Consider the following 24,213-nt stretch of genomic DNA (forward strand, 5'->3'; position numbering starts at 1 on the left):
CAGTGAAACGTATGAAGGATCATGGGATCACAGAATATCAGAGCTGGTAGGGACCGTAGAGGTTATATAGTCCATTACAGATAAGGAAACTAAGACTGAAAGGTGAAATAACTTGCTGACTATCACACAACTTTTTATAGGCAGGCCTGGGATTTGAACTTGGGTCCTCTCTTTCAAATCCAGCTCTCTCCAATGTACCACACTACCTCCCCAAGGGAGAAGCCTCAACTGCCTTAGGATTATTTCAAGAGAGCTACTTTACCCACCTCCTTCACCCCATACAAATCCTCAAAACTGTTTCTTTCACACACTGACTGGCTCATTTTAAGACATCTTTAAACCAGTAGGGAAGTTAGGGTAAAAATAAGATGCTGCTGACTTTCTTTAAGCCTAAGACTTGGGCACTTTTCGCACTGCACACAGCATGGATAAGGTAAGGCAACAGCCAAGAACGATGGATGCAGTTACAGAAACAAGATCTGGAGAAGAAAAACTGACATACTGTTACAGCAAGAAGAAAGGCCAGGAAATCCTATTCTGGATGTGCAGTCACACACTTTACCTAAGTCATATCAGACAGACATAATAAGATGCACATGCCCCAAATGGGCTACATGTGATTAACCTATAACTGCTATTTTCAAATTTTAAGATTTGTTTTCAAATTAGCCAAAGTTTATTTGGTAAGGCTACAATCAGAAGTAAACATATTTATAGAAAACAACATTCACATAGTGAATTTGTGTTTTATTATACATTTTATCTTTATACATTTGAGTTTTTCACAACTGCTTTTAAAGCTTCATTTAACTATTCAATATGAAGATCAAAAAAATAGAGGCAGCAGTGATTCTCAGGCACAGAATTTATAAGAGAAATGAAGCCAATATTTCCCTAGTACTTACCTAATACTGTGAACCATGATAATGGAATGTCTTGCTTCCTTTTGGCCTAGCTGCCTTTTTAATTGCATATGAAATATAGTGAAGAACTTTCTTTAATGTGCTAGTGCTAGACTGGGACTTAGGGGTTTAAATTAAGAAGTCCATATAGAAAGTATTTTCTTACTCAAGTCTTCAAGACATGAAGTGATTATTTTTCTCCTAAAGGATCTTCAAGATGTGCCTGTATACACATCTCTGAAACTGATTTTTAGAGTCAATTTCCAATGAAAAATATTATTGTCCATAAAAGATGATCAGGAGCATTCTCTGCCTAAGAACCACTGCCTAGAGTTATTCAATGTCTTCAGGTCTCACAGGATGAGGTAAGGGTATAATGGATTTCTTTTCTGTATCCCTGGAGAGTGCTTTCCTCATATCTGTTGATAAGCAAAAGTAAGTATAAACACACTTAAAAAAAACTTTAAGATCACTAAAGATTTCTGGTATGCATTATAATGGTTAAAATCATAATCATGATAGAAGTGGTGATTTATCTCAACTAAATTGTTAACACCTTATTACTTGCCAGAAGAGAGCCTAAATACTCAAACTCCCAACTGTAGGACTGGACCCATAATATACAATATCTTACAACAGGCTTACAGTAAAAGAACAACTATATAAAAGATATTTAATATTCAGTAAAAAAGAGAAATATTGGTGCCAATACCAAGAACAAAGTATATAAAAATAACAATTACTGTAGCTGAAGTTTAAAATTAAGTTGAATAACATCCCACAAAGGGATTCTCAAAGAAGTATTCTGATAACTATTTGAACATACAGAGAACAGGATTACTGCTACTGAACTACTTTAGGTGAATATGGTAATTCATTTCTATTTCTCTCCAAAATCATGTGCTTACCATAAGCATCTTCATCAGGCTCTCCATTGCTTGCAGAATAATATTCTATTACTGTTCTATACACACTGTAGCCCAGCTGCTTATACATGTTGACTGCAACTTGATTTGACACTCTTACAAAGAGATCAACAAAAAATCCACCCTTTCTTTACAAAAAGAAAAAAAAATTATGTGATACAAAGTTTTCATGGACACAGTAAAAGAATAAAAGACTCATTTTTGTTTTTACCTTAGTTTGAACACCAGCACAAAGAAAAGTGCTGAATATTATTAATATCAATTTATGGGATACCTACTAACAATTTACCTTTGCGTAGCCCTTAAAAGTTACAAAACACTTTTGTTCACGAATTTCATTTGATTCTCCCAATAATCCCACTGCAAAAACTATCCCCATTTTGAAAATTAGGCATATCAATGAATAGATAATCTATTACATCATATAAATTAATATTACATTTTCATAAGACTTGGGGCATTCCACTAAGGCATTTTACAGAAAAGAGACGGCACTATCTTACATAACATTAACATTTTAGGGACTGGGATTGGACCTGTGACTTCATTGGTTCAGGAAATTTCTGGGGACAGGAAACTTCCACCAATGCAGATTGGCACCTTTTCTGCAAATTAGTGTATTAAGAATGTAGTAGGCAACTGCCTAGAGCACTGAGAAGTTAAGTGAATTGCCCAAGATCACACAGCACGTCTTGAACTCAAGTCTTCCTGGCTTCAAACCCAGCTTTCTCTATCACCTACACCATGCAACCTAATTCTTAAAAAATCAAAATACAACCTTAGAATGCTCACTAAAAAAAGTTAAAACAACTATTATTTCCTTAAGGTGGCTCCAGCTACTTACTGATTTTCAAAAATTACCTTTACATTTTAATTCTTGGGGATTTATCCAGTTAAACTTTGATAAAAAGATCATAGCAAGAAAGTGTACACTTATGAAGCACAAAACACATATTTCAGATGTTAATATATTTTTAAGTAAAGAGAATTTCACTAACTTTAAATAAAGGCCTATTTAGATGGCTTACTGTGGCTGGAATGGAGGTCTGGGTTCTCAAAAACTATACCAGTTAAATAGAAACCCTGGAAGATCCAGCCCGCTAAGCTACAAAGGCGTAAAATATGAGCTTGGCAAAAGACTGATGTCTGTGACCAATGACAGAAAGGCTCACCAGCAGAAAGATATCCACTAAGGGATGAATTTTTCTCGGCTATAGCAACTCACAAGGGGTTACAATCTGAATTAGTAGAGGATGTAATGGTACTGATGAATTCCTGGATCTCTTCAAGTATCAGAGTAACTAAAATGTGCACATTTTACAGTCTAGAGAGGATCTTAAGAGATCTTTCTAGTCCAACAACACTTGACAGATTGGGGAAATTAGGACCAGAGTTTAAATGATTTAGTGAAGGTCGTATCCCTGGGTGGTGGCAAGGTCAGAGTTAGAATTCAGATCTCAAAACTGCCAGTCTAATGATTCTTTCAAAATAACATTCTCTAAAATATATTGTTTTTATACATATCTCATCAAGGTTTTCTATGTTAGTTTCACTGGCAAATATAACATGATCTAAATTAATTAGTACTACTAAAACTTTTTTCTTTCCTGTTTCCTTTTTATAATTCAAAATGTTATTTAAACCTTAACCCAGTGAGAATTCTGATTAATTCTCAATGTGATTAGATTCCATTGCTGGTATGTCATCAGCCCTCTCCAGCTTCTCCCCATCATGTCCCTTCTGATGAATCTAATTTTCTCTTCATCCCATTGTGGTTCTGGACATTTATGGGGTCCCTAAATCATACTTCAGAGGCAGCTACGTTGCACAGTGGACAGAGCACTGGCCCTGCAGTCAGGAAGACCTGAGTTCAAATCTGGTCACAGATACTTATTCCTGTGACCCTGGGCAAATCCCTTAACCTTTATCTGCCTCTGTTTCCTCAACTGTAATATGGGAATACTGGTACCTACCTCCCCGGGTTCTTCCTTCCCTTTCACCTTTCATTTCATGATGGATTTGAATTTTTTACTACTTTTCCAAAAATACTTTTAATTTCTTTCATTACCCAAGAAGTGTAGGGAAAATGCACTTTGCTTTCGTCTTTACAGAGGCAGGAAACTGAGAGTAGAAATTGTATATACCATCATGAACAGCTGATATATTGGTCGGTTTGGCTGAACTGCTTTCTTTTTTTCTTTTTTCAAAATGTTTGTTACAAAGGATGATTCACTGCAGGGAGGGATTATTTGGAAATGAAACTAATAGAAAATCAAAAAGACATCAACAAAAATAAAACTGAATTTTAAAAAAAGCATATCTTTACATCATAGCCATTTCTGGAAACCTTCCCTCCTAGCACCTGCATTAAATCCTCCCTTGTGACAAAGGAAAAAAAATTAAGCAAAAACATCTAATATCATGACTTCATCTGACAATGTACATTACAATCTATCCTAGTAAACTCTGCCATGAGAAGGGTAGTGTGTCTTTTAGTTCCCTGGTACTTTATTTGTTTACCTTTCTTTTAGTGACCTTTTTATTTATATCATAATAGTTACTACATATATTGTTCTTTTGGTTCTCCTTACTTCCCTCTGCAAGAGTGCACATAAATCTTTCCATTCTCTTCTGAATTCCACATTTGTCATTTCTTACTGCACAATGAAATTATATTACATTCATATACCAGTTTCTTCAGCCATTCTTTAGTATCAATGGGCACCTACTTTGCCCCAAAATGAATGTTTTACTTCCTTAGGGTATATAGTACCTTTTCCAACATAAAACTGCTTTTTCCTTCAGTAATGGTTCTTCCCTTTCTTCCCCAACATCTCTTTGCTTTAGGTATGAGGAATGAGGAAAAGAGAAATAGTAGGTCTTGATTTGATTACATTTCTATTCAACGTAGACTGCTGAAGCTTACATGTAATTAAATGTATCTGAAAAGTAAAATCTCACCTTTCTGAAATCTCCTCTAGTAGCTCCATTAATTTAGCAGCTAAGCCAAGGCGTCGAAATTCAGGGGCAACTGATAGGGCTGTGACATGACCATGCCACTCTTCTCTGGCTACTGAGCCCTCTGCTTTACCCATAACTGCCAACAAAAGCTGCATTTAGTAACAGAATCACAGCAATGATTTAAGAATTGTGATAGGATCTTTCTCCCAAAGAAAACTGAAAGAAATGTTTAAGCTGGTAAAACTTTTGGAGTTTATCTATGTTACAGTTACTGATTTTGTCAAAAACATTATCATAGCTACAATGTTTTTAGTTCATACCTCTGATTTTACAATGTAACAATAACTATATCCTTAATATCTTACCTGCCTCTCAAAAATGAAAACATATTAGTAGAGTATACAGTGTATACTTACTGTAGCCCATGAGCTCGCCACCAGGAGCCTCTGCAACTATGAAATACTCGGGCCAGTGAGCTAGATATTGTAAATAAAATGGTATCCCATACTGCAGTTATGTTAAGAAGTATGAAATGGAACTAATAACTGTTGCGGAACATGAAATCAGCTATAAAAAAGTGCCTCCTTTAAAATACTGAGCTAGGTAGCATTTTCATTGTATCTATACACTTTATGCCGGGCACAATATACTACTACATTGTTAACCATTCTAGGTCAATGGTATACTATAAATTTCGAAAATAATTTAAAATGTCTTTATTATAAATTTTATTGTCCTAAATTAAACAAGATTTCAAAGAAATAACCTGGAAAAAAAATCTAAAACACAGATCTCACCAGGGAATCAAAAGTTCTGGTTAATTTCAATGCTAACTAGTTACAACCCTACATAAGTCATTTAACAGTTCTATGCTTCCCTGTGCTGAAAAATAATGATATCTACTCATTCGTCATTTAAGTTTCTTCTAAGCATTTGGGAAAATGTGAAATAAGTCTGTGCATATAGAGATATGCTCCCAAATGAGTGGAGAACTCAGATAAATCTCAAGGAATTATATAAGCCATACAGAATTTAATTGATTTGACAAGGGTAACTCAGCTATTTATTGTCAGATGTCTTCAGACTATAAGACCAAAACTTTAGCCATTATACTATGCTGCCTCTAATATACACATATATGCATACATGTGTAAATACATATATGTGTATACATGTGTGTGTGCATGCATGTGTATATATGTGTAGGTGCATGTATATATGCATTACATATTATAAATGTTTAAAATGCTTTCCTGAGGAAGCAGTGGTAGAAATTTCCCCCTCTGGTGGTACAAACAAGCAAAAGTCAGTGGCACATACAAAGAAAAACAAAACAAAACAAAACACCAAAATGATTTCCCAAACAGCATGTTAGGTGAGGAAAACCTTCCAAATTGTCTATGAGGGTGCTCGAATCATCAGCCAATCACTTTTTAAAGGATACAGTTTCTGTTAGTGGATCCAGATTACTGAAAGGAAACCAAAAGACATATTAAAATTTTAAAACGTTTGCAATTAAGCAATTAATAGACATGACACTAAAATTAAAATATCACAAGGAAAAACAATGGATTCAAGAACCAATCTGGAACACAGAATAGAGGCAGAAACTACCTAAAAAGGAACACTGTCATTAGGACACTGTTAAACCATCAGTAAATTGAAAATAAGATTGCTGTTTATTCACAAGACAATTTCAACAACAATTTTACATCAAAGACCTTCGTTATTCTAAATTGCAGCAAATTATTGCGCAAAGGGATGAGATGAAACATGAACTCCAAGGAAATAAGAAATAATCTTGGATTTTTCTGCAGTACTTGATGCTGCTGATGCATCCTTCCTTTAAATTTGTCTGTCTTTAATTAAATTTTAACATTTATTAAACACCTACTACAAGGAAGTCCCTGCACTAGGTAAAAAAAAAACAATCACCGTGCTCTTTTTATCAGTTCCTTTTTGGTTTCCTTCTCTGGTTTCCCTTTTTTCCTTCTACTACACAAAAGTAGCATTTCCCAAGGATCAGTCAATAACTTTATAAAATTTGCCATCTACATTTTCTACTTTGAAGAATTTAACCTCTCTCACTGTTTTGACTAGTTATTCACATGTGAATAATTCCCACATATATGTCTCCAGTTCTGACCTCTCTCATAAGCTCAAGTTACATATCAACTTCCTAGTCAATTTCCCAGGATGTTATACATCACCTTGATTTCTGTTTTTTAAAAGTGAACTTACGGGCAGCTAGGTGGCACAGTGGATAGAGCACCAGCCCTGAAGTCAGGAAGACCTGATTTCAAATCCCCCCTCAGACAAAACATTTTGACACTAACTGTGTGACCCTGGGCAGATCACTTAACCCCAATTGCCTCACCCCCCCCCCAAAGTGACCCTAGATTTTCTTCCAAACCCTCTTTCTCACTTCCCAATTTTTATCATTCTCCCATCATTCAAAGTTTTTTGAAGTAATTTTTCAGTTCCCCCTTTCTGTCCCTCCATTTGTAATCAGTCACAAAGTTCTATTGATTCTTCCTCATTACTATCTACTGAATCCATTATTTCCTGTTCATTCTCACTACCACCCTGGTACATGCCATTATTTCACATGATAATATGTTTTCTAATAAATTTTTCCCCTCTAATTTCTTTTCCCTTTAACACATTCTAAACGTTGCTGAAAAATTAATCCTCTTAAAATGTCCCTGTGATCATATATCACTTTACTACTCATCTGTAAAACTGAAATAGTAATACTTATTTCTCCTACCTTACTGGCCATTGTGGGGATTCAATCAACAACCATCTATTAATCACTTACTATGTCTTAGGCACTGTTCTAAGTGCTGGGTATAAAAGAAAAAAGACAATTTCCTTCAAGACTCTTAAATTCTAGTAACGGAAACATGCAAATCATTAGGGTCATCAAAATACATATAGAGTAGAAGAAAGTAAAGCCCTTTCTAAGTCTTAAAGTGCTATCGAAATGTAAGTGGTCATCCTTGACTCATTCCCCATATCTAATCTGTTGCCAAGTCCTATCAATTTTGCCTTCAGAACATCTATCAACTTAGCCCCACTTCTGTCCTCTGACACTGCCACCATCCTGGTTCAGGTCCTCATCACCTTATAATTGGACCATTCCAACAGCCTGCTGGTTGGTCTCCCTGCCACAACTTTCTCCCCATTCTAGTCCATCCTCCACTCGGCTGTCAAAGGAATTTTCCTAAAGCTCAGATTTGACATCACTCCCCCATTTAATAAACTTCTTAGCGCCTCCAAGATCAAGTATAAAATCCTGTTTGGCTTTTAAAGCCCTTTCTACCTTTCCAGCTTTCTTATACCTTCCTAATCCCTCGAGCCAATGCTAGCACAAGACACTTCCAACTCGGGGCATATTCACTGGCTGTCCCTCGTCCATCTGCCTCCTCACTTCCCTGGCTTCTCTTAAGTACCATTTAAAATCTCACCTTCCGTACACAAGCTTTTCCTGAGCCTCTGTTGATTATTTCCTATGTACCCTGTACAGTTTGTTGGCACATCGCTATTTTCAGGTTGTCTCTCTCCCGTTAGATTGTGAACTCATCGAGGGCAAGGACTCTCTTCCGCCTTTCTTTGCACACAGCCCTTAGCACAGCGCCTGGCACACAGTAGATGCTTCAATCAATGTCTACCATTATTAAACTATTAAAAGTGGGGCATTGCATCACTGCTTTACCTCACCCTGGTGTTACCATGAATAATTCTGGTGATGTGCTTCCGGACCTCCTCAAGAACCGCGTCTCTCCAGGCCAAGGAGAATGGCCATGGGCTTCTCTCAGGACCCTGGTGGTTCAGGACCATCCCCAACCACCCGACCCACCGCTAGGCACGTCCGTTCCCTCTGGCAGAGCTCCCCACCCCTTACATTACTACGAGGGGGCCAAGGCTGATATACCGATCCCGCCCAGTGCCTCAGTTTCTCTATGTGCGAAACCAGCGCAAGGACACCTGCCTTCCCCTGGTTCAGAGCAGGATGGGAAGGGGTTCGCCCCGGCTCCGGCTCTCGCCCGGGACGGAAGACAGAGAGATCCGCGAGGGGAAGAGCCTCGCATGCCGCCCTCGTTCCTGCGCCTCACTCACATGTTGTTGAAACGGAACAGGTCGTCACAGGTGAAAGCCCGGAGCGTGGTCATCTCGTCACCGGCCCGTCCGGAGCCCGTACTCCCGGCCCGAGGGTCCCCCGCCGGAAGTGAACGTTCACTTCCGGCAGGGGCGGGAGAAGAGTCTGAGGCGGAGACGATTGAAGAAGAGGAGGAACTAGGAGAAAAACTGCTTCCGGTCGTGTCCAGGGGTTGCTAGGCAACAGTGAGGCGCCCTCTGCGGGGGCGGGGCCTAAGGCGCTCTGGCTCCACCGGACTTATTCTTGAGAACCGAGGCAGCTCCGCCGGTTTTTTCAAGTAATAACATCCTCCACACCGTGCCAGCCCAGCAGTCGTGGACTCTCCTAGACTCACCCTAGATCTAAACATTCCAGAGAATTAGTACACTTCCTAAGGTAGGGAAACGTGATGGAGGCGGGGGCGGGAGGGCGCCAGCATGCCACCCTTTCTGGGTGCGCGGGAGAACCAAAAGGTATGCGTGCCCCAGTTGTGGCTGATAAGCTCTAGAGCTGGGAGGAACCTTAGAGATCATTCACCCTGTCATTTTACACAGGAGGAAACTGGAGTTCAAAAAGACTATGAAAGTCCAGAGTCGCATAGCTAGCAGGGCCAGTAATGTCCTTTCAGATGCAGTTTTTTTGAGTCTGTGGACCCATCAGAAGCAAAATGGGCAACATTCCAAATTGCAATTGCATCTTACTGTAGCAAAGACTTGTCTCTTTTTATGTGTTTAATCCTAAAGACTTGTGTTTGATAAGCCCCAGAGGCCTTTGTACATGAGAATGGCTAGGACTCAAACCATTCAATGAGCCGAACTAGGATCATAATCTATGCAAAGGAGCACTGCGAAGGAGAAAGCAAGCCAATGGGAGGAGAACCAAGAGAAAGCAGTGTCATGAGAACCTAAAGAAGAGAGTGTTCAGAAGGAGAGGGTGGTCAGTATCAAAGGCTGCAGAGAGGCAAAGAGGATGAGGATTGTGAAAGTCCATCAGAATTGGGTATTAAGCAATCGCTGATAACTTTGGAGAAATTACTTTCAGTTGAGGCTTGAAATTGGAGGCCAGATTGCAAAAGGCTGAGGTATGGGATGAGATAAAGTGGAGGAGAAGAGTGCCAACAGCATCTTGCAGGAGTTTGGCTGTGAAAAGAAGGGGAGACAAAGGAAGAACTTTGAAGAGATGATTGGGTTAAGTGAAGAGTTTCTTTCCTTCCTTTAAAAAAAAAAAGTAGGAGAAATCTGACTTGTTGGTTGGCAGCTAAGAAAGAGCCAGTAGGTCAGAGATAGAAAATTAGAGGGTATGATCAAGGGAGCAGTCTTCCAGAGGAGACAGAGAAGATAAGACTGAGGGTACAAGTAGAGTGTTGAAAAGAAAAGTCACTTCATCAGAGTAAAGGAGAAGAAAATGAAGCATGATGATGAGTTGTGAGGTGTAGATTAGGGGAGAAAAGGGAGCTAATGGTAAATGGCATCATGTTTTTCAATAAAGAATAAGGTGAGGTCTTCTGACAGAAAAGATTTGGAACCGCCTCTGTGGACTGACAAGTCAGGGATTTGGGGAAAGGATTACCTTTTGGATATGAGGGCCCACTGAGATTAGATAACAAATTTGCGGAGAACTCAGCATGGTTGGTGTGACTTCCTTGAACACTTCACAATATGAGTAGAAATTGAAGAAGGAAATGGTAGGAGTAATCTAGGTCATTGTTGGGCAGTAGAACAAGGAAGGAGAGAGATTACAGAGTAGAAAACAGTATAAAGATGAATTCATTACCTCTTATAGTATCAAGACAGACAGCATGGTGTTGTGCTTGGAGCCAGGAAGCCCTGGGTTCACTTACCACCTGTGTGACCATGGGCACAAGTCATTTAACCTCTTTGTGAGAGAGTTGGTATCAGGGCCTCTAAGGGCTCGTATAGATTTAAATCTATGTTTCTAGAAGGAAAGAAGGTGAATCCTGAATAAGAGTGATGGTCTGGGAAAACACGGAGGGATGGAGGAACTGAATGAAAGTCACAGAAAAGGTAAGCACAGATTTAGGAGGAGTGAAACATTGGAAGAGATGGGATGATAGATTGTGGTCAGACAAAAGAATTTCATAAGTCTTTCTCATCAAAGTTAAAATACAGGTTGGTGTTTATGAGTTCAAGGGTGTGATCATCCTATTTATTGTGGCTGAGGTGGCATGTAGATATGTCATGGGAGTTGAGGAAGTTGATGAACTGAATGGCCAGGGTATTTAAAGGCACATCAACATATATATATACACACACACATACATATAAACATATAAAAGTTCTCAGTTTAAGGACAGGGTTTGAAACAGAGAGGAAGACTGTGACATAGGCACTGCTCTTCTTGACAATTAAAGGAGAATGATTTGGTGTCTAGTGGATAAGTACCACCAGGATTAGTATAGCACCTGCCTAACTCACACTCAAAGGTTGGGTCCCCAGGGAGGTGACTACCCCACATTCCAAAGTGTACATCTGAATTCCTAGAATTATAGTGCGTGATCCCCTACCAGTGCATTCACGATTAATTGTGTCAGCTAGTTGACACAATTAGCTCAAAGCAAAGAAATTTATTGAAATGGCTTAGTATAGGCAGTAGTAACCAAATATTTCTCCCCATAAACCTGGAGTACACTCTTCTACAAATATACATTGTGTCTACAGGAAGAAGCATGTGAACAAAGTCTAAAAGGGTCAAAACCTTAACATACCATTATCCCTGTTACCTGCCCTTTCTTAATTTCATCAAATGGTCTGGGAAAGGAAAGGAAGGGAAAGAAGAGGAGAGGAAGGAGAGGAGAGGAGAGGAGAGGAGAGGAGAGGAGAGGAATAAACATTTATATAAGAACTACAATGTGTCAGGCTGAGAATTTTTTTAAATGGTATTTCATTTTATCCTCAACAACCCTGTGAGATAAGTGCTATTATTCTCTCCATTTTACAGTTGAGGAAACTGGGGCAAACAAGTTAAGTGACTTGCTCAGCTAATCATTTAAGAATCATTAAACTTCTTTAAAACAATTCTTTGGTGTTTTTTTAAAGCCTGGCCACTGTATTTCAAGAAATCATAAATAAAAATTTCCCAGAGCTATTGTAATCAGAGGACACAGTAAAGATAGAACTACCAATCACCTCCTAAGAGAAACCCCAAAAGGAAAGCCAGAGCCAAAGTCCAGAGTCCTGTGTCAAAGAAAAAGTACCATAGACATCCAGAAAGTAGTTCAAGTAACTAACAAGTATATCTGGGATCCCTTGACAGCCTCTAATATAAACAAGAGATCTTGAAATACAATATTCCAAAAGGCAAAAGATGTGGCTTACAGTAAACAAAAATGTACACTGAAAAGTTGAGTATAATCCCACAGGGGTTGGGGGTGGGGAAATGGACCAGAGCTGTCATATTTTATGACTATACATGTTTGTAATGGATTTTGTTTTTCTTTCCTTCTCAATGGGTAGAGGAAGAGAATTTGGAAGTGAAAATAAAATTGAAGTTAAAAATAACAATCTTCCACCCTGAAATCCTAGAGACAATGCTGTATTGCTCATGGCTTGGTCTTCCCAATGCACAATGAATCAGCTTTTTATTCCTACATAAAAAGTCATAGAAGCACAAAAGAATCACACTGTGCATTGACAGAATGATTAGAACAGAGTTCAGTAATTTGGCATAACTGCTGGTACAATTTCCTGAGAGCATGCTATTCAAGCTTGACGTAAAGTGATTTTGGCAAAGTTAGACATCTTACATTTCATCTCCTCTGGGTATAGTCTAACCAACTCCTGGGACAAGTTCACTAGCAAAACGAGCCAAGCCCATCCCCTTTCCTGGCAATGGCCCCTCTTCAATGCAGATGCTTCCCTTGCTACCAACCTAGTCCAAAAATTACTGCAACTTCAACCATTCCTGTAGACACTGCTGCCAACACTTTCAGACCTCCAGACCTTTCAAAACTCACAAGATCACTTACTAAAGGAAAGGAAACATAAGAGAAATAAAAGCAGCTTATTGGTAAATGCCTACTTGATTTTATATATATACATATACATATGTGTACACACACACACACACACACACATATATTCCATGTGGAGAATAGCAGTAGGATCATGTTTATGATGGGATAGATAAAAAAAAAAAGGACTGTTCTCCACCCCTCACTGGAAACACATTGTGTCATGTCGAAAGCAGCAGCTAAGGGGACCACCCACCAGAGACTGTCTTCAATTAACTCTTCTGAATCAACAACCAAGTTGGGGACTCATTGATGAATCAAAAATGGCTGGCATCCCCCAAACTTCCACACAGTCCACCAGAAGCAGTCAAAGAATATCTCTATATGGGGTGAAGAGGGGATAAGGAAGAGGGAGAGATGAAAGGGACCTACTACAAAGATAATTTATCTTAAATGTGCTTTGTAAATGTTATAGTACCACGTAAATGTTAATTATTATTTTTCAAAGATTCCTTAAAAATATGCTCTTCTTAATGTGAAGTCTGTACTGTTGTAGCCATACTTCTAATCTGTTTTAGATATTTTCTTTGATTTTTAAGAATACAAGCCATTCCCCAATTGATAAATGGTCCAAAAATATGAACAGACAGCTTTTAGACAAAGAAATCAAAGCTACCTATAATCATATGAAAAAAATGCTCTAAATCACTGTTGATTAGAGAAATGCAAATTAAAACAACTCTGAAGTACTACCTCATACCTATCAGATTGACTAATATAACAGAAAAGGAAAATGATAAGTGTTGGAGAGGATGTGGGAAAATTGGGGCACTAATGCACTGTTGGTGGAGTTGTGAACTGATCTAGCCATTCTGGAGAGCAATTTGGAACTATACTCAAAGGGTTATAAAAGTGTGCATACCCTTTGATCCAGCAATACCACTACTAGGTCTGTATTCCAAAGAGATTTTTAAAAAGGAAAAAGGACCTGTTTATTCAAAAATATTTATAGCAAAAGCAATACAATGATCTAAGACAATTCGAAAGGACTTATGATGAAAAATGCTATCCATATCCAGAGAAAGAACTAATGGAGTCCAAATGTAGATTGAAACATACTATTTTTCACTTTATTTTTTTCATGACTTTTTTGGTGGGGGAGGGGTCTATGTCTTCTTTCACAACTTGTCTAATATGGAACTAAGTTTTGCATGATTGTACCTGTATAACCTATGTCAAATTGTTTACCATGGTGAAAGGTGCAGGAGAGGAGGAGAAAGGGAGGGAGAAAATTTGTATCTCAAAATTTAAAAAAGAATGTTAAAAATTCATTTTACATGTAATTGATAAAAAAAATTAAAAATTTTAAAAAAGCTATTTTCTTTGAGTTCTGCTATGAGGAAGAGACATAATGAGCCAGGGTAGTACAAGAAAGGCCAAACTTCTCTCTTCAAGGTCAGTTTGCCACCCCTTCTCTCCCCTGCCCCAGGATGATACTGGGCATTCATCTGGTTCCATAGTGAAACTTTTTTTGGAGGCAGCTGGGGTTAAGTTACTTGCCCAGGGTCACATAGCTAGTAAGTGCCTGAAACCAGATTTGAACTCAGGTCATCCTGACTCTAGGGCCAGTGTTCTATCCAATGTGTAACCTAGCTGCTGCAGTGAAACTCTTTTCTAAGAAAGAACCATCTGGGTCATAGGTATCACTTAAAATTGTTTACATGGAGAAATGCCCTGTCCTCTTAACATTGAGACTCCTGACTTGTGGTGACTGATTTTGCTGAATGCAAATATTTAGCCTGGAGATGATGAGTCTGTGATTGGGCTAGCACTCTGTGCCACACATCACCTTCATTACTCTCACATCCTGCCTGTCTAAATGTCAGTGCTTGCTATGAGGGTGCATCCATGACATTTTATTGTGGTTAGGTAGGCAAAAGGCAGTATTGGTGATGAGATGCACAAATCTTTAGTAGTAAGTGACCAATGCTATTGCTGTTTCTAACTCCATTCCTCCCAAGGACTCCCCGCCATGTCTGATAGCCTGTACCTACTCTGGCATTAAAGTCACCCAGAATTATAAGCTTGTCTTCTTTCAGCATATTGATGATGAGGGTCTCCAAGTCTTCATAGAATTTTTCTTTGTCCTCATTAGTGTCTTGAATGCTATAGATAAGTTCACTTACCTAGGCAGTACACTCTCCAAAGCTGTCCACATAGATAAGACCTGTACAACCTACCGCCCATGGGCTGTGGCCTGCCAAAGGATTTGGGCAGCCAGTGAAAAATGTGGAGGATGTAAAACAGACCTGCACAACATATTGCCCTCGGGCTGTATGTTGTGCAAGCTTGATACAGGTGATAAGGTTGATAGGTATTGTCAGTTAGCTTAGTGTTTGGGAGACTCCAGAAGAAAGCATGGGAGAGAAGAAATATCAGGCTGAATACCAAACTGAAGGTCTATAGAGCTGTCATGCTGACTATTGTATGACTGTGAAACCTGGATAGTCTATTAGCACCATGCCATGATGCACTTCCACTTGAATTGTCTCAGGAAGATCCTGAAGATTACAATTGTCCCTTCCACATCATGACTTTCCCCATTGTAGTATCAATATATCACAGGTCGGCATAAGAAATTAAATGGGAATTTGGGGGGAGATTCAGATATGGAGTAGGAAGAAATCAGCAACAATGATGACTGCCACTTAAGCAAATGGCAGCAAGAACATCTGCTTGCCAAGGGGAGCCTGAAACTGGATCCCAAACCCCTGACCGCATCTTGTGTTTTGTGTTTTTGGTTTTTTTTTTTTTTTTTGCTTTAGAACAGCAGTCCTGAGAAACAGACACTTCCAGACTTGGCAGCCAGCTCACCGGTTTGGGAGTTTCTGGGCTCCTGAATTAGTGCAGGATGCTTCCCAAGAGGAAGCATTTCCTGCAACTACATTCCTTCTTGGAGGAGAAAATGACCACCACTAGGATCAGCTAAGATTTGAAAGGACTAAATAGTCTTGCCTTATTAGCCAGTAGATCTGGACCTTGTGAGACATTTGGATATGAAGCTTTGCCCTCTGGGACCAAGTAAAGTACATTTATTTCTCCTCCTCCTCCTCCTCATCTTCATAGCTGACATTTATAAAGTGCTTTATACATTTGATCTCATTTTATTCTCCCATTAACCTTGAGACATAGTTGCTATTATTATCCCTATTTATAAATAAGCAAACTGTGGCAGGCAGAGGTTAAGTGACTTACACAGGATCACACAGTTAACAAATGTCTGAGGGAGGCGGAGCCAAGATGGCGGAGTGAAAGCAGTGACTTGCTTGAGCTCTCACCCAAACCCCTCCAAATACTCATAAAAAATGGCTCTAAACAAATTCTGAAGCAGCAGAACCCACAAAAAGACAGAGTGAAACAAATTTCCAGCTCAAGACAACCTGGATGATTGATCAGAAAGGTGTATCGCACAGCACAGCGCAGCATGGGCGCGCAGGCCACAGTGAACCTGGAGCAGGCCTCAGAGGACTGAATCTCGGGTGGCTGTGGAGGTTTCCAGAGTCCTCAATCCACCAATGCCAAAGACAACTTAGAAGTTCAGTGGGAAAAGTCTGTTTCTGTCAGTGCTGAGAAAGGAAGGCGGGGTCTCAGCTCCATTCCCCAAGAGCGTGGCCCTGTGGGGGGGCAGCTGCTTCCCGAGCTTCTGGCCCACAGACTGAGGGGGAATCCAGTGGCTGATCAGAGAGGGATCACAGGGATCTCTTTGCCAGTGCTGAGGCAGGAATCTCTTGCTTTGCCCGTGTTTGGATCTGGGCCACAGTTCTGGCGCGTGCTGGGTGAGGAGGAGTGCTGGCTGGTGGAGCTTGTAGTGGCTGTGGAGAGGAACCCTCCTCACAGTTAGGACAGAAAGGAATACTTGTGGTCACAGGCCAGGAAAGGAGTAAACACCTTGCCCCTTATCATACCACCTTGGAAGAACTGAAAATTTACAGGTCCCTACAAGTATCTCTGAAAACAGCTACACAAACCCCTGAAGCTTGGGACAGTACATTCTCCACATTGGAAGCAGATTCATACCTTAACAAAGAGTTTAAAACTCAAGTAATTGGCTGGGATCATGAGCAAGCAGCGCAAAAAGAGTCAGACTATATTATCTTACTTTGGTGAAAAAGATCAAAATATACAACCAGAAGAAGACAACAAAGTCAAAGCTCCTACATCCAAAGCCTCCAAGAAAAATATGAATCAGTCCCAGGCCTTGGAAGAGCTCAAAAGGGATTTTGAGAAGCAAGTAAGGGAAGTAGAGGAAGAACTGAGAGTGATGCAAGAAAATCATGAAAAACAAGTCAACAGCTTGCTAAAGGAGACCCAAAAAAATACTGAAGAAAATAACACCTTAAAAAATAGCCTAACCCAAATGGCAAAAGAGGTCCAAAAAGCCAATGAGGAGAAAAATGCCCTAAAAAGAAAATTGGCCAAATGGAAAAGGAAGTCCAAAAGCTTACTGAAGAAAATACTTCCTTAAAAATTAGAATAGAGCAATTGGAAGCTAGTGACTTTATGAGAAATCAAACACAGTGAACAAATCCAAAAGAATGAAAAATTAGAAAACAATGTGAAATATCTCATTGGAAAAACAACTGACCTGGAAAATAGATCCAGGAGAGAGAATTTAAAAATTATTGGACTATCTGAAAGCCATGATCAAAAAAAGAGCCTAGACATCATCTTTCAAGAAATTATCAAGGAAAACTGCCCTGATATATTAGAACCAGAGGGCAAAATAGAAATTGAAAGAATCCACAGATCTCCTCCTGAAAGAGATCCCCAAAGGAAAACTCCTAGGAATATTGTAGCCAAATTCCAGAGTTCCCAGGTCAAGGAGAAAATATTACAAGCTGCCAGAAGGAAACAATTCAAGTACTGTGGAAACACAATCAGGATAACCAAGATTTAGCAGCTTCTACATTAAAGGACTGCAGGGCATGGAATATAATATTCCAGAGGGCAAAGGAGATAGGATTACAACCAAGAATCACCTACCCAGCAAAACTGAGTATAATCCTTCAGGGGAAAAAAATGGTTATTCAGTGAAATAGAGGACTTTCAAGCTTCTTGATGAAAAGACCAGAACTGAATAGAAAATTTGACTTTAAATACAGGACTCAAGTGGAACATGAAGAGATTCATCAGAATTCAGAAGTCAGAGATGAGAAATCACACAGGGATTACATTATTCATCCTGCGAGGACTGACAGACGACCCACAGCTACAGGTTTTGCTTTTTATATTTCTGTTTCTCACCTACATGTTGAGTGTAATTGAGAACTTGACCATCATCACCCTTACCTTGGTGAATGCCCACCTGAAAACTCCCATGTATTTTTTTCTCAGAAATTTCTCCATCTTAGAAATCTCACTCACTTCATGTATTCCCAGGTACCTCTATAGCATATCAACTGGGGACAATACCATTTCTTACAGTGTCTGTGCCATACAACTATTTTGTCTCATCTTCTTGGGGCAGTGCTGTTCTTTCTTCTGACCACTATGTGGCCATCTGCAAACCTTTGCATTACACAACTATCATGAACAGCAAAGTCTGTAACCAGCTCCTCCTGAGTTCTTGGCTGGCTGGGCTGATGATCATCCTCCCACCACTTAGCCTGGACCTCCAATTGGACTTTTGTGATTCCAATGTCATTGATCATTTTGCCCGTGATGCATTTCCTGTGTTAGAGATTTCATGTACAGACACACAGTTCATAGAGAAGATAGCTTTGATTGATGCTATATTAACACTCATTATTACATTACTCTTAGTGGTTTTGTCTTATGCCTCCATTGTCAGAACTATTCTGAGATTTCCCCTCTGCCCAGCAAAGGCAAAAGGCCTTTTCCACTTGTTCCTCCCACGTGATTATTGTCTCCATCTATTATGGAAGCTGCATCTTCATGTACGTCAAATCTTCTGGAAAATGAAAAAGTGGATTTGAATAAGGCAGTGTCAGTTCTCATGACCTCTGTTGCCCCGGTGATGAACCCCTTTATTTATGCCCTGAGGAATAAACAAGTCATATAAGGACTCAGTCAAAAAGATTGCAATTCTCACAAAGCAGTAAAAGGTGTCAAATGATAAAACTAAAGCATGGGATGCCAAATGTTAAAAGAAAAACTGCTCAGGATTCAGAAACCCTGGGCAATTTTTCTCGCTAATGAGCTTTTCTAAACACTGTGGAGTTTAATCTTAACACAGCCCATTTCCCTCATGCAAGAAAAAATGTACACATACCCACATGAACACACACAAATATGCATCCACATATGTATGTAAATGGGGCAAATACATACATGTACACATGTGTGCGTGCACACACACACACACACAGAGAGTAAAAGTCTTCTCTTCTTTTTTGTCAGAATCTGTAATGCTTTCTGGCTTCTCACTCAACTCTCCTCCAATCCCCACTGCCTAGTACAGCTACTTTTCTAATCCATTGGCTACTCAATCAAACTCTCAGACAGATGAGAGTGATGGAAAAAGGACTGTTCTCACAGTCTAGAAGACCAAGGTTCAACTACATCCTCAGGCATTTACCATTTCTATATCTCTGGCAAGTCACCAGAATGGATCTTAGAGGCTATGCAGTCCAACCTTATCATCTTATACACAAGAAAACTAAGGACCAGAATTTTGAAATGACTTGCCAAATTTCATAGAAGGTAATGAATTAAAGAGCCAAGCTTTCAAGCCAGGGCCTCTGCCTCCAAATCCAGTATTTTTCTCCTCTGGATTATGCCATCTCTCCCTTCCCAGCATTGGAACCATAATCAGGCTAATTCTGCCATTATCATTGGAACAGTTATTTCAATCTGTTCCCCTGTGGTTCCTATCATCCTACCATCCCTTTGACTTTTCATACCAAACATTCTTCCCTGGCCACCATTCCCCTATATGTGTTGCTTTTATTAGAATGTAACTATGTTCTGATCAGAGACTATCCTGTTTTATGTTTTGTATTTTGTATATTTTTGTGTCTCCATTTCTTAGCTTAATATATAGTATTAATAATTACTGTTTCATTCATTCATTCATTCACTGGAAGTGAAAACAGACCATACAGTGTCTATGAAGAAGGAGTTCACTTTGTTGCGATGTCAGTTTTCCTTCTATAGGAGCCTCAACCATCTACAAAAGGGAATGAGGTAGGTAGAGTTAATGGTCTATAATGCTCCTTTCACTTCTAAATCTGATACTGCCATACATTGATTGTGTAATTTTATAACTGTCTCTGCACTGAGGTAGGGCTTGCTGGGAAATGAGAATTCATCTCTCTATATAACTCAGATGCAGCTTCCTGGGGGAAGTAGTGTGGTCACGAGAACTACCCTGCCTTCTTATTGACACAGCACTAAGCATTTTCTGTTTGTATTTTCTGTGCAGTAAAATAAGGTCATCCTTTAAAACAAAAAACAAAACAAAACAAAATGTCTGAGGCCAGATTTGAACTCAAGTCTTCATGACTCCAGGTCCAGTGCTCAATCTGCTATTACATGTGGCTTTTTATGTGACAGTCTTTCAAGCATTTGAATATAGCTACCATATAGTCCTAATTTTTTTTTCTTCTCCAGGCTAAATATTCTCATTTCCTTTAACTGATTCTCATATGGAACTTTTACCATCTTCATTATCACCTACTCTGTGCCACGTAGCTTATCGAGGTCCTCCCCCAAATAGGATTCACAGGACTGAACAAAGTACTTCAAGATAGCCTGATCAGGGCAGATAACATCTTTTAATGTCCTTTTAATGAACAATTAACATCTCCAGGTCCAATTTTCCATTTATTTATTGAATTTGATGGAATATTGAACTTATGTATGGTAAAATAAACTACACCTGTCTTTAACTGACAGGACAAAGAAGGAGTTTAAGTTTCCCTCTCTTTTGATGAAGGGTTTAAATAGGAATGGAAGAATTCCATTACCAAAGAGTCTTTGCAGAAACATCCATATTATAGCTTTCCATTTTTCTGCTTAGCAAAGTTCATGATAAGGTCAGGAAGATTATTTCCCAAAAACAGTTTATTTCATTCTTTTTGTTTTGTTTTGTTTTGTTTTGATTTTGTTTTTCTTTTTTTCCAGAAACAGTTTAAAAAAATTCTACATCATCCTTATGGTTAATGTCAGGCAATTGTGTTGAAGCACCAAAAAAATCTATGTTCTTAGGGTCTCTGACTATATACAATCTGAGAAAAGAATGGGGGACAAATTGGAGGGTAGGGGAGAATTCCATTTAGCTTGCTTCTGGAGAATTTTTTTTTTAAAGATCAAATTTAGTTCTAACGTAAGAAAAGTATTGATAATATACTTAGCTGAAATTTGAGGGGAGAGTGCCGGAATTAGAGCTCTTTAGACTTTGAAAGGACCTTATCATAGACTACTTAGTCCAAATCCCTCATTTTACAGATTTAGGAATCTGAGGTCTTCAGTCAGGGTAAGCCACTTATACAAGGTAGTAAATTGAAATATGAATCTAGTACTCTTTTCACTACACAGTTTGGTATATTTTACATTTTACATCTTTTAAATGTCAAATTAACTGGAATTGCAAATGTTGGATATTTAACTTCAATAGTTAAAAAATAATGTTGGTTCTTGAAAAAAAGCAGGGTTTTCTTATTTAAAAAACCTTTTTTAAAACATTTTTATTTAAAGTTTTGAGTTCTGAATTCTATCCCTCTCTTCTTGCCCTCTCTTCTCCCTGAAATGGTAAGCAATCTGACATAGGTTATACATGTATAATCATGTTAAACATATTTCCACATTAGTCATGTTGTGAAAGAAGAATCAGAAAAAAAAGGGAAAAACCACGAGAAAGAAAAAACAAAAAAAGTGAAAATAGTATGCTTCAATCTGCATTCAGACTCTATAGTTCTTTCTCTAGGTGTGGTTAGCATTTTTAATCACAAGTCTTTTGGAAGTGTCTTGGATCATTGTATTGCTAAGAAGAGCTAAGTCTATCATAGCTGATTATCACACAATGTTGTTGTTACCATGTATAATGTTCTCCTAGTTCTGCTCACTTCACTCAGACTCAGTTCATGTAACTTCAGGTTTTTCTGAAATCAGTCTGCTCATTATTTTGTATGGAACAATAGTATCCCATTACAGTCATATAACACAACTTGTTTAGCCATTCCCCAATTAATTGGCATCCCTTCAATTTCCAATTCTTTGCCACCACAAAAAGAGCTGCTATAAATATTTTTGTACATGTGGGTCCTTTTCTCTTTTTTAATGATCTCTTTGGGATATAGATCTAGTAGTGGTGTTACTGGATCAAAGGGTATGCACAGTTTTATAGCCCTTTGGGCATAGTTCCAAATTGCTCTCCAGAATGGTTGGATCAGTGCACAGCTCCACCAGCAGTGTATGAGTGTCACCGTTTTCCCACATCTCCTCTCCAACATCTAACATTTTCCTTTTTTGTCATATTAGCCATTCTGCATTTCTCTGATCAATAGTGATTTAGAGCATTTTTTTCATATGATTATACCTTTGATTTCTTCGAAAACTGCCTATTCGTATCCTTTGACCATTTATCAATTGGTGAGTGATTTGTCTTTTTATAAATTTGACTCAGTTCTCTATACATTTGATAAATGAGGCCCTTCCCCCCCCATTTTAACCTCAAGTATTTATTGATGTATGGAAAAATACAATTTTAATGGAGCAGTAAGGCACAACCGTGGATTAAAAACTAAATATGCACATCGTGAAGTACTTCACTAATACATCAATACAAGGCAATTCTTCCCTTTTATACAATTCCTATATTACATAATTTGAGCAGTAAGCTTGATTCCTTCCCTCTGGAGAATGTCACTGGCAATTTGCATCTACTCTGCCCCACCTGACTGCCTCCTTATCCCACCCCTCTTTTTCAGCTGGCATTCTGATTCAGAATAGGTCAGCAAAAGATCCCTTGCATACCTTGATCAGTTCTCATCTAAATAAGCAAGCAAGCAAGGAGTCAGGAAAAAGCCAGTCCAGGGCAGATACAGAAATTAATCAATTCATACAACAGTTAGCATGGCATAGCTTGATTCAGTGAAGTCTTGGGCTGATTTTGGCAGGAAAATTGCTCTGGCTTTTTTCAAGGAACTACACACCCACTTCAGGATATGCTATCAGTGCCACCTCTTTGTTTCTGAAGAAACAGCTGTATATGTGAGAAGCTAGGAAACTAGTTAAGTAGGAGGCTAATTTTGCAATCGGGCAGCTAAGTGGTAATGTGGATAGCTTACGAGACCCAGAGTCAGAAAGACATTTTCCTGAGTTCAAATCCAGTCTCAGACCCTTACCAGCTGTGTGATGTTGGGCAAGTCACTTAACCCTGTTTGCCTCAGTTTCCTCATCCGCAAAATGAGCTGAAGAAAGAAATGGCAAATCATTCCAGTATCTTTGCCAAGAAAACCCCAAATGGGGTCATGAAGAGTCAGACCTAACTGAAAAATGACTGAACAACTTTGCAATACATTCATCTCTTTGGACCTGTAACATGAGCTGGCTATGAATTCCAGCATAATCATTTGTTAAGTGTTGATTTAAAAGGGAATTTGTATGCAAAATAAAGTATTGCTCCAGCTATTGAGTGGTTCTGGTTCATTCACATCTTTGCTTCTATCATTATCTTTAACTGGTTGGAAGTGAGTCAGGGGTTCTCACATAACCACAGAAGTATACTGGGTCCTCTCAGAGAAGAAGGCATTTGATGATCTGCTCCCCCAGGGCCTTGATGGCAAGTTCTGGTATCCTCTGGAAGTCTCCCAGGCGCACCATTCTGTCCTTTGTCCAGGCTAGTAAACTGGTTGTAGAGTTGGGAGATTTGACTGGGAATATCCCTTTGAATTCTTTATCCCCCAATAATGTGGAGACTGACAAGCTCCTCTGGAGGTGGGCAGAGGGAGCAGCAGCAAGTGGGAAGGGGAGTAGGGAGAGGGAAGGAAAGGATAAGGATCAGGAAGGGAAAGGCCAAAAACCAGTTTTTATATCAGCGAAAGCACTGATCTCTGAAGTACTCATAAATGTATTTTGAAAACATTAAAAACTTTGAAATTCTGCTAAATACTCTCACATTTATTCTGAATTTTGGATATAGTGCTATTGATTTCAATTTCATTCCATTGGCTTTTACTCTTTTTTTTTTTTGCTTTTTTAGGCAATTGGGGTTAAGTGACTTGCCCAGGGTCACACAGCTAGTAAGTGTCAAGTGTTTGGTCTGAGGCTGGATTTGAACTCAGGTCCTCC

General features: G+C 39.0%; 1 protein-coding gene, 1 long non-coding RNA gene and 1 pseudogene across 2 annotated transcripts in view; 2 read left to right on the plus strand and 1 right to left on the minus strand.

The window, feature by feature from the left end:
- Positions 1-730: 730 nt before the first annotated feature.
- NAA20 (N-alpha-acetyltransferase 20, NatB catalytic subunit) lies at positions 731-9,050 on the minus strand. The gene is made up of 6 exons (XM_020986774.2): positions 8,912-9,050; positions 6,234-6,258; positions 5,206-5,296; positions 4,790-4,925; positions 1,811-1,956; positions 731-1,321 (listed from the first exon to the last, which is right to left on the minus strand). The coding sequence occupies exons 1-6, from the start codon at positions 8,962-8,964 to the stop codon at positions 1,236-1,238; spliced, it is 537 nt and encodes a 178-aa protein (XP_020842433.1). The 5' UTR covers positions 8,965-9,050; the 3' UTR covers positions 731-1,235.
- Positions 9,051-9,120: 70 nt separating this feature from the next.
- Positions 9,121-24,213, plus strand: part of LOC110208646 (uncharacterized) — a 68,035-nt gene continuing 52,942 nt past the window's right edge. The window contains exon 1 of the long non-coding RNA XR_013484624.1: positions 9,121-9,326. This is a non-coding gene — a long non-coding RNA (uncharacterized LOC110208646). The remainder of the gene's footprint in view (positions 9,327-24,213) is intronic.
- On the plus strand, positions 17,771-23,553 carry LOC144455828 (olfactory receptor 6C2-like; annotated as a pseudogene).

Source organism: Phascolarctos cinereus, unplaced genomic scaffold (genome assembly GCF_003287225.1).
Source record: "Phascolarctos cinereus isolate Bilbo 61053 unplaced genomic scaffold, phaCin_HiC Scaffold_2;HRSCAF=192, whole genome shotgun sequence".
Taxonomy (NCBI): Eukaryota; Metazoa; Chordata; class Mammalia; order Diprotodontia; family Phascolarctidae; genus Phascolarctos; species Phascolarctos cinereus.

Coding starts and splice junctions, on each gene's coding strand:
- NAA20 (XM_020986774.2), bottom strand. CDS start 8,964: ATGACCACGCTCCGGGCTTTCACCTGTGACGACCTGTTCCGTTTCAAC. Junction 5,297..6,233: donor TGGATCCACTAACAGAAACT/GTATCCTTTAAA, acceptor ACATAACTGCAG/TATGGGATACCATTTTATTT. Junction 4,926..5,205: donor TGGCGAGCTCATGGGCTACA/GTAAGTATACAC, acceptor TTTTGTTGGCAG/TTATGGGTAAAGCAGAGGGC.